General features: G+C 43.0%; 1 protein-coding gene across 3 annotated transcripts; it reads right to left on the reverse strand.

Moving 5' to 3' along the window:
• Window positions 1-351: 351 nt before the first annotated feature.
• On the reverse strand, window positions 352-9488 carry LOC311147312 (glycylpeptide N-tetradecanoyltransferase 1). 3 transcript variants are annotated; one of them, XM_084183997.1, is made up of 12 exons: window positions 9362-9488; window positions 7151-7259; window positions 6764-6908; window positions 4730-4848; window positions 4450-4541; window positions 4133-4249; window positions 3766-3936; window positions 3526-3634; window positions 3197-3367; window positions 2744-2911; window positions 1951-2088; window positions 352-1578 (listed from the first exon to the last, which is right to left on the reverse strand). In XM_084183997.1, exons 1-12 carry the CDS (start codon window positions 9469-9471, stop codon window positions 1558-1560), a joined length of 1470 nt encoding a protein of 489 aa, XP_084040123.1. In that variant the 5' UTR covers window positions 9472-9488; the 3' UTR covers window positions 352-1557. The 3 variants fall into 3 exon arrangements, with proteins under 3 accessions (XP_084040123.1, XP_084040122.1, XP_084040124.1); XM_084183996.1 differs by having other exon boundaries at window positions 7145-7259; window positions 9362-9475; XM_084183998.1 differs by lacking the exon at window positions 9362-9488 and adding an exon at window positions 8812-9117.
• Window positions 9489-9990: the final 502 nt, after the last annotated feature.

The following is a 9990-nucleotide window of genomic DNA, read 5'->3' on the forward strand; positions in this document are numbered from 1 at the left end:
ACCCCATGGTGGGGGTGGGGTTATGGTATGAGCAGGCATAAGCTACGGACAACGAACACAAATGCATTTTTTCGATGGCAATTTTCTGTTAAATTCCTTTGAAAGTTATAACCTTTATGTCTGCACTAAAATAGCAAACTCAAACCAAATGGTTCATGGGAAATTATTTACAGAACAAGAATACAAGTATAACAAGAATCCAAATTAATTGTTTTGACTGATTTCGGAGTCACACCACTTAAGTAGAATTTGACCACCAAGGGGTGATGGGGTAATGCAGAACTAACCCAGTGAATATCCTCATGATAAACTAAAGGATAGAGATCACCTGAGAGAAACCATTACAAAACCTCACAGCAACTTCTATCTTTTATTTTGCACAAAAATTCCCCCGCATCTTCACATTTGTTTTCCTGCATCATAAAACCATGAGACCCGTTTTTCCATTCGGTTTGCATCCCATCCAACACTCTACATAAAAACAAAATGTTTACTTGGGTGTTATCCAGCCCCCTCCCTGGCCCAGGTCCCAAAATCTTTGACAGTTTCGATTCTCAATTCCAGAGGTGTTATACCCACAAACAGTATCCAGTCCCTCCCGTGCCCCCTCTCAGCAGCCCCCACCCCAACCATTCCCCCTCCAGATATCTGCTCTCCCGGCCTCAACTTAAAAAAAACTTTTAAAAAATGTCCGAACTACTCCACATTGTTAAGTTCTTGGTGATGACAGCTGTTCCATTTAACAGTAACCGTTGTATTTTCTTCTGAACAGGGCTTCTGAATGGGTCACGGCAGTTAGTACAGATGGGACAAAAAATATATATTTAAAAAAAGATGAAGGACAAAACCCCTCATTTACCCCTCAGTCAGCTGTGTACAGAGTGAACTCTAGAATGCCTACAGTGAAGAAAATTGAGGGGTTGATAGTAAATCTGCAGGTTCAAGCCTCAGTATCGAGAGAAGAAATAACATTGATAGAAGCCCTTGTCGTGTCCACTTTGGATATTAATTACCTTATTTATTTTTCTTCCTTTTTAAATGTTTTTGATTGTTTAGATTTCTCTCTCTAAAACTTTACTTTGGGGATGATGAGATTTGTTTTGCAAAAGCGTGTCGCACACATGAAGGATAATACAATGTTAGCGTCTAGTGAGTATGTGTTAGTATAATTTTCCTGTCATGTTTGTCTTACTGTACATGTATGTTGTGTAGTTATACGTGTGTGTGTGTTATATGGTGAATTGTGCAGTGTGTTTATATGATTTCTGGTACAATCATTACAGACTTCAAATTGTTATATGGGATGGTAACTACAATGGCTTAAGGTCCATGTGATGGGAGGGAGAGAGAGTGAGTGTGGAGAAGGACCAACTACCCCGACTCCCTGCCTGGCAGCGGTAGTGCAGGTCAAAGTTCTAAGGTCAAAAAGTAAAAATGGGCGGTGGGTTCTCTTTCCTGAAGAAGGAAGTCCATCGGTCCATCTGTCAGGTGGTCAGTGCATTGTGTGGTCTCCTGGCCTAACTGTGAAGCTCAGTGGGGATGGGGTGAAGAGGGGTGTCACTGTAGTACCAAGCCAACCTGTGAACCACAGAAAAGGGAAGCTTATGATAGTTTCACCAGAAGTTCAAATGAGAACACACGATGACATCTGTGAAGCTTGTATACTTCTCTGCCTGGCTTAACTGCGATAACAAGATAATCAAGTCAACAGTTCCCTATCTCATTTATAACACTTCCTCCTTTTGTACCAGAAAAAAATATTTAGCTCTTAGTGGTGCATATCTCCATAGGCATGATCTCATTGGTTTACAGTACAGTCTAGGTAACACAAAACACTGTTTCATTATCATCATATTACCATGGATAATTGATATCAATGTGAAAAATAGTAATCACTCTAGGAACTGACTGAACTATCAGTAAATATGAACTATGGGCATCATGACGCACCTTCTCTGACCCCATGCTAGGACACTTCCAATTGTACAGATAATACTGTAGATTTCCATCTCCGATGCCAAACTTCAGCTTCTCCAGGAAAGTCTTATTCTCCATCAGGTCCAGTGCATTGAAAACGTCAAACCCTTTCTGGATATTGACAATAGATATGGATGAGAGAGGGGGATACGGAGAGAGATGGGGGAGAGGGATTAAGTTAGATAAAGGTGAATTATACACTGAGGACACAAAACATTAAGAACTCCTGCGCTTTCCATGACAGACTGACCAGGTGAAAGCTATGATCCCTTATTGATGCCCCTTGTTAAATCAACTTCAGTGTAGATGAAGGGGAGGAGACTGGTTAAATAAGGATTTGTAAGCCTTGAGACAATTCAGACATGGATTGTGTATGTGCCATTCAGAGGGTGAATGGGCAAGACAAAAGATTTAAGTGCCTTTGAACGGGTTATGGTAGTAGGTAACAAGCGCACCGGTTTGTGTCAAGAACTGCAATGCTGCTGGGTTTTTCATGCTCAACAGTTTCCCGTGTGTATCATGCATAGTCCACCACCCAAAGGACATCCAACCAACTTGACACAACTTTGGGATGCATTGGAGTCAACATGGGCCAGCATCCCTGTGGAACGCTTTTGACACCTTGTAGAGTCCATGCCCTGACAAATTGAGGCTGTTCTGAAGGGAAATGTTGGTATACTCATTGTACACAGTAAGTATTTGACCTGGTACCCAAATCCATCTCCCATTTGACCTCCAGTCGTCTGAACCAGGAGGACCAACTCACCGACTTGGCCAGAATGAGTGCGTCAGACATCAGGTCCAGCAGGGTGGTGGTGGTGTGCACGTTGTAGAAGGAGTAGGCTGCCTTGAGGCTGCGGTGCACTGGATGGTTCATGATAGTAGAGGGGAGTGTGTAGAAGCTCAGGAAGTCTGTCACTTTGCCCCCAGACGTCTGCCACAGGGAGAGAAGACACATCCTCCAACATAAGTCACCAACTAAAAAAATTCACTCCATTTGAGATGTGTGTGAAATTAAGGTGACATAAGGTGAACAATGTTGTCTAAAGGTAGATGTCTCCGCCAGTGAAGCGTCTACAGAGGGTATCTGGATAGGTGTCCATATATGGTAATGTCTAATGGTCTACTAAGTGTATATCATATACTAGGTGTGTTTGGTGTTGTAATGTGTAACGTTATAGGTGTCTACGGTAGTGTACGTTTTAACAATGGTACTGACCACGACCAGGTAGGTGTCGATGATGTTCTCCTGGGGCAGCAGCCAGTGCTCCACCTCCTCGGGGCTCATGACGGGGGCCAGGTGGAACTGGCTCAGGTACTCCAGGAGCAGGCGATGCACAGCCGGAACATCCTTCCTGGTCATCGGCCGCAAGCCAGACGTCTTTGGGGCCTGGAGAGAAGGAGATGGAAGGTTATGGTAATCCTTTTCAAATGGAGAGTTTTATGTCAACACAATAGACATTTCAAATAGAGGCATCATGTGATGGCTGAGCGGTTGGGTGTTGTGCAGAGGACAGCCTCTAGATGGCACTTTGCTCACTGACTCACCTCAGGCAGACGGTACAGCTTCATGGTGCGTTGCATAGTCATGTTCCGGCTCAGGTGAGAGAACTTCACCTCGATCAGCTTGCGTGGGTTCAGAGAGCGATGCCAGTACCTATACAGATAACAGATTGTATAACCACTTTTCACTTTGTTTTTGTGTTTGAGAAAATATGAATTTGGTTGGATGGATCTATGTCTGGTGTGGTGTGGTGTGGTTGGTGGGTGTGCCTCTCAGTGACCCACCTGCAGGTGCCCACAGGTTTGGGCAGTACCACGCCAGCGGTGTAGACAGCCTGGAAGATGCCCTTCAGGTTGACCCGTCTGGTGATCTCTCGGATCAGGACTGGCGCTACCCGCTTGGAGCGCAGCTTCTTGTGGACGCACAGGAAGTTGATCTCCACCATCTTCTTGTTTCTAAATGACAAAAATAGTCTAGAGTGAGTAAGGCCTCCTCTTAACGTCTGACTTCTTACAGCAAATTAACACAGGAAAGGATATAATCAAGGAGATAATATAGCTAACAATAGGAATGTAATATTAATTATTTAAAATACTAGTGTATGGGAGTAATAAAAGTGTGTGAACAAGAGCATGATGCATATTCACTGACTGGTCATAGATGCGGATGTTGGCAGGGATGGCACTGATGAAGCCCACCAGCTTCTGGTTGGAGTTCACCCTCACCCCACAGTGCCACTGGGGCAGCCAGCCGGGGGGGCGCAGAGCCCTGAGGGAGAGAGACATTACAGTTACAGGTCAGTTCCCAACTACGATAGAAAACATGAGGGCCAAGAGTTTTCCTGGTCAGAAAAAACTCCTCTTTAAAGATATCACATCTAACATAAGAGATCTCTATTGAAAGAGATTGTTACATAAATGAGACTAGCTGAGTAACAAAGTTGACATAGCTAAGTAATAATGAGTTACCAGAGCAGGAACTCTGGGGAGTAGTCAAAGCGGAACATGTTGTCATCATCCTCCACATAGTTCTCATTGAGCAGAGTGTACAGCTCCTTCAGCTAAAAGGAGGAAGAGTGAGAGACTGAGCCATGGGAAAAGCCACGACTGAAAGGGTTAAATTAAGTAGGGTAAAGTGGGGTGAGCTGATGGAATAACCAGAACCAAAGGGAAGTATTTTGATTGCTATCACTATATTGTTTTGGGACCCTCAGTCTGGGGTGGAGGGGTTGTGGAGGCTCCTCCTCACCACAGCGGCATTGCCCAGATCCAGGGCATCCCACGTGAAGCCTGAAGGAAGGCTGTAGGGCTCCTCCCGGATGTTGTCTTTGTCAGGCTCGATGGAACCATGCGATGTCACCATCTCCCCTAAGGGAAACAACAAAACGCAATGAAGGAGGATATTAGCAATCTGTATATTCAATGTTAATTTACAAAGCATAACATCATAGGAGGTTTAATCCAAAAACGGGGAGCCCAATTGGACTACTCATATCAAAATCTCCTCAGGTCACTACTACTTTTTTGAATAAAAAAAAATAATAGGCCTATGAAAAGGCTTTGTCTAAATTTAATAATGTATGTGACATTGCTACACAGAGTGAGATTATTTATTTTGGAAACAAATCTTATGCATATTTTAACAATGAAAAAGCTTTGTCTAAATGTAATTAGCTACACTGAACAAAAATATAAACACAACATGCAGTGTTGGTCCCATGTTTCATGAGCTGAAATAAAAGATCACAGAAATGTTCCATATGCACAAAAAGCTTCTCTCTCAAATGTTGTGCACAAATATGTTTACATCCCTGTTAGTGAGCATTTCTCCTTTGCCAAGATAATCCATCCATCTGACAGGTGTGGCATATCAAGAAGCTGATTAAACAGCATGATCATTACACAGGTGCACCTTGTGCTGGGGACAATAAAAGGCCACTAAAATGTGCAGTTTTGTTACACAACGCCACATATGTCTCAAGTTTTGAGGGAGCGTGCAATGGGCATGCTAACTGCAGTAATGTCCACCAGAGCTGTTGCCAGAGAATTGAATGTTCATTTCTCTACCATTCTCTAAAACATCGTTTTAGAGAATTTAGCAGTACGTCCAACCGGCCTCACAACCACAGACCACGTGTAAAGTCAAATGACCAAAGTCGCTAAACTTGCTAGATAAACTCAACAAATGACAGAATATCACCTATTTGGCTAAATCGAGTTGTTGATTATAGAGATAGCAGATCAGCTCATGAATAACAGGGAGATTAAGAGAGGAAATTGTTTAAATATCAAGGTATCTTAACGGGGACCAACTGTTTAAAAAATATCCATATCTACACTCATACCGTTTGTTGATCATGCGAGACAGGAGTCAGGATTTGGGGTTTCAGTGGGATTGGGACGATATATGGCTATTAGGTGAGTCAATAGATCAGTAATACACTTGATTTAGGCTTCATTATTGCAAGCTAAAAGTTTCTGATCAGTGATAGATGAGCAAACGAATAAATGAGCTACATCCACTTGTCCAACCAGAGATCAATTAACCAAATATACAGAGAGATTCAGTGAAACAAAATCACATTGATCAGACACAGGCTTTTGGTCAGGAGTAGAACAGGCTACTATGCAAGTGAAGAGCAAAATCTACTTGTATAACTAAGGTGAGTTTTTCTGCGCTTTTCTAGGCACAATGGCAGTTTCCTCGTCTATTCACTCCGCTGCCGCCCGCCCGCCTCCGATGTGTTGTTCTCAACAACAGTTTAAATCAATATAGGCTACTGTTTCCTAGAAATCAGGCATTCTTTCAGGTTCATTAAATTTCTGTGATGTCGGACCAGGGCTCGGGGTTTCAGCTCACCGGGCTTGGGTCAGACCGGGATCGTATTTTCACATCGGATAAGAACTCTAAACTGCATTCGGTCTCGTGTGCAATCCGGCAGTGTCAATGATGCGTGTGCTTTGAATTTATGGCGACTTCATGTGAAGTAAATGCGCTAGGTTCAAGGCTTCCATGAGACAACCTGTTTGGATGATGTGCCATTTAATTTTTTCCCCAATCTGCTGCTGCACAAGTTGTGTATTTTGTGGAATTGCATTAGTGCGATATTGGGGGGGAAATTTTGTAATTTCCCAGGGTTTGGCATTTAATTTTTTGGGGAAATGTGAAGAGTGGTCCCGGGACAGTCCCGGCATCCCAGTTACATGTGCTATTCCCTACTAGTCACTACAGTAAGGTTGTGAGGTTGGAGAGACATTTCTGTACCCCTGCCAAATGTCATACCTAGCTTGGGGACAGGCTGTGTGTCCCAGAACTGGTAGCTGCGTCGGCTTGCCTCCTCCATGGTTTTGGCAGGGCCCTGGCCTACAGAGAACAGTTCAATGGCCTTTTGGATCTCCTGCAGTTTATCAGCAGGCAGAGAGTTCACCTGTGTAGAGAGAGAGAGAGTAATGTAGAGTTGAAAAGGAAACGAATTGCCAAATGCAAACAATGTCTGCACAGACATTTAAAAACATACCCATTCAGTTTTGTAGAGGCCGTTTTCAAAAGTTACAGAACAATAAGTCAATATCGGTCTTTCTAGCACTCCTCTCTCAAAAGAACAAACACAAAGAAAAAACATTTGCCCCCACACTCATTCATGTAGCCTACACACGTACATACATCTACCTTGGCTAGCGGATCCTCCTCTGTAGGTTCTTTATTAGCCCCAGACTTCTTCTTCTTCTTTTTGTTTTTCTTCTTCTTGGCACTGCTGTCATCTCCCTGGCCCTTGTCACTACCATAGGAAAAAAAACAAAACATGTAACTATAAGACTTTCCATAGGCCAGGAGAGTGCCACAACTGTTTCAGTCCTCTTCATTACCAACCTAGAATACCCAGTATCTTATAAGATAGGATGGCAACAAGCATGTGGTGACCTTTTGTCACAAATACAGATCATTTACAGTTTATTGCCAAGCTAGTTTAAGTTGGAGTTATTCCTCCATACCCTGATCACCAAGGACTCTAGAAGAGCCCCCACCATGTGGCCCATTTCCTGGGCAGGGCAGGGACAGGGAGACAGCAGCATACTTACAAGAACAGGGGATAATCGCATTAGCATACGAGAGGGGAGTGAGGCTAGGGACAGGCCTGTATTTGTAACACCAGGACAGATGGTGAATCACATGACCCCCCCCGGGGGGAGTGTGTGGCTATGTGTGTTTGTACGTGTGTATGAGGGACGTTAAGGGGACACTGACAGGAACAATAGAGGACCAAGCATTCAATGGCTTATTCGACAGGCTTCCATTCCAGCAGTCAAACCTAACTACCATCCAGAACCATTCACCCTTAATTTCCCGGACACACAGATCAGTGTGTGTGTGTTGACTGGCACTATGATTTTAACACTGGATCAGGCATCAACACCTTTCAGAGTGAATATTCAGTGTGACAGAAGAGAGAAGGGGAGGAAACATTAAGGAAATGTATCCCCAAGAATAAATAGGTATTCAGAGGAAAAAGAGGTGGTCATCTTGTGGTTGGTTGAGAGTGACTATTTTCATTAGCCAGCTCCCATAGAGACAATTTAATCACCAATTTATAAAAGCAGCTTTTCATTTAGCTAACTAGCTATCAAATGTAATATTCATGTTAACTTATTTAGCTACCTAGCAGGGTTCCAGATGCTCGCATACACACTGACATCATCAAGCCACACAAGGGCTGTAAGATAGCTACATGGTACTATATGGTAAGTTCAACACGGCAAATTACAGAAGGAATGTTAGGAGCAGTTACTTTCATTTTCTCCTGGCAAAATAAAGCTAATTGATTAAACATGTCAGGCTGCATAGACCTTGACAGAGAAAACATACAGTAGCTTCATTAGCGAGCAATGCCTAGATATTGAAGATGCTGGCAAGCCAAGCAACACTAGACTTGCATATGTTGCTCTAATTTTTCATTCAGCATGCATTGGCTCCATGTTACTGGACACAAAACTAGTGTTGTTTGGCTTGATATCAGGGACACACAGAAAATCTGAAATAATAATAAATACAATAATCATGTAAAAAACGTTATTGATGAGAGAGAATTTAACTAGGGCTGTAAAATAATGAAGATTTTAAAATGTCATTATTATTATTAAAGTAAAGGACACCTGACCTTATATTTAAAACCTTCTGGAATCCACATTTTACACTAAATAAGTAGTGACATTTCCTGGGGACAGAAAAGGAACCGCATGGTAGGAATGACCCAACTATGCTAAAGAAATTAGCACCTATCATGCTGGTGTTGCTGTGCTGAAAAGGAAGACAGACGATGAATAATTATTTACCCTAATATGTTGATTGTTTTTGACAGACAGTGTCACAAGTTCGGGAGTCAACTAACAAGTCAACGTCGTAAAAAGGCATAGCTGGCTAGCTAGTTAGCTAACGTTATCAGTTTCGCATTTGACTTAAGACGTCGTATCTAACATTTGGACGCTGGTCTCTATTCTACATCCATGTGTTCCAGTTTAATATTGTACTACAATCTGATTTGTGTTGGTCTTGACCGCATAATTGTATTTAATTGATCATAATATGGTTCAATTTCTTGTACAGTGACCCAATGGTAGTTAGCTATGCCTCGCGATGATAGCAAAAGGAGGAACGGCATGAAACCCCGCCCATAACAGGAACATAACCAATTTAGATCCAATCAGAGCGAAAAGCAGGCAATCAGTAAACCGTTATCACCAATCATGCAAAAGCAGGTGGGAGGGATTAGTTCAATTGGGTTTGCTCAAGCCCAGCTGAGCTTAGCTTGCACCGTATCTTTCAAACGAGCGCAGGAGCATGACACATTTTCTAGCATGCTAAAAAATAAGTGTGCACCCTTACCCATCATCAAAGTGATGCTCGTCATTTTCGCAATCACTGCAATGTCCATGGTCTTCTTCTACCTCCTCTTCTTTCTCCGGCTTCGGTGCTGTCTCATTCTCATCCGCCATCTTTAACCAGGAAGTGAAGAATCACCGCGTGCATTCAACGCCTCAAAACAACCTGCGATGCTATTGGCCGACTGTTGTGGTGCATTCTGGTTCTTGTAGTTATTAATGTGACAGGTTGTGATATTGAAATGTTAATTTTAACAACACTTTCGAAGGTTACATAAGGTACATGGCGCAGCGGTCTAAGGCACTGCATCTCAGTGCTTGAGGCGTCACTACAGACCCCCTGGTTCGATTCCAGGCTGTATCACAACCGGCCGTGATTGGGAGTCCCGTAGGGCGGCGCACAATTGGCCCAGCGTCGTCCGGGTTTGGCCGGTGTAGGCCATCATTGTAAATAAGAATTTGTTCTTAACTGACTTGCCTAGTTAAATAAAGGTAAAATAAATAAATGTCCCTAAACAGGATTGAGCCTCAGTTGTCTATTAAACAATGTCACGTAGTTGTGACTCACCCAATTATTTATATATACATTGGTTGACCGAAAGGGGGCACTGTTTTGAAGCCACCGCGCCTCCA

This window comes from Coregonus lavaretus, assembly GCF_964263955.1.
Source record: "Coregonus lavaretus genome assembly, chromosome: 2".
NCBI classification, from domain to species: domain Eukaryota; kingdom Metazoa; phylum Chordata; class Actinopteri; order Salmoniformes; family Salmonidae; genus Coregonus; species Coregonus lavaretus.

Excerpts from the sequence above, each read along its gene's own strand:
- LOC311147312 (XM_084183996.1), bottom strand. The coding sequence starts at position 9,471 with ATGGCGGATGAGAATGAGACAGCACCGAAGCCGGAGAAAGAAGAGGAG. Across the intron at positions 3,937-4,132 it reads AACATCCGCATCTATGACCA|AAACAAGAAGATGGTGGAGA; the intron begins GTCAGTGAATAT and ends TTTGTCATTTAG. Across the intron at positions 1,579-1,950 it reads CTAGCATGGGGTCAGAGAAG|GTTGGCTTGGTACTACAGTG; the intron begins GTGCGTCATGAT and ends TGTGGTTCACAG.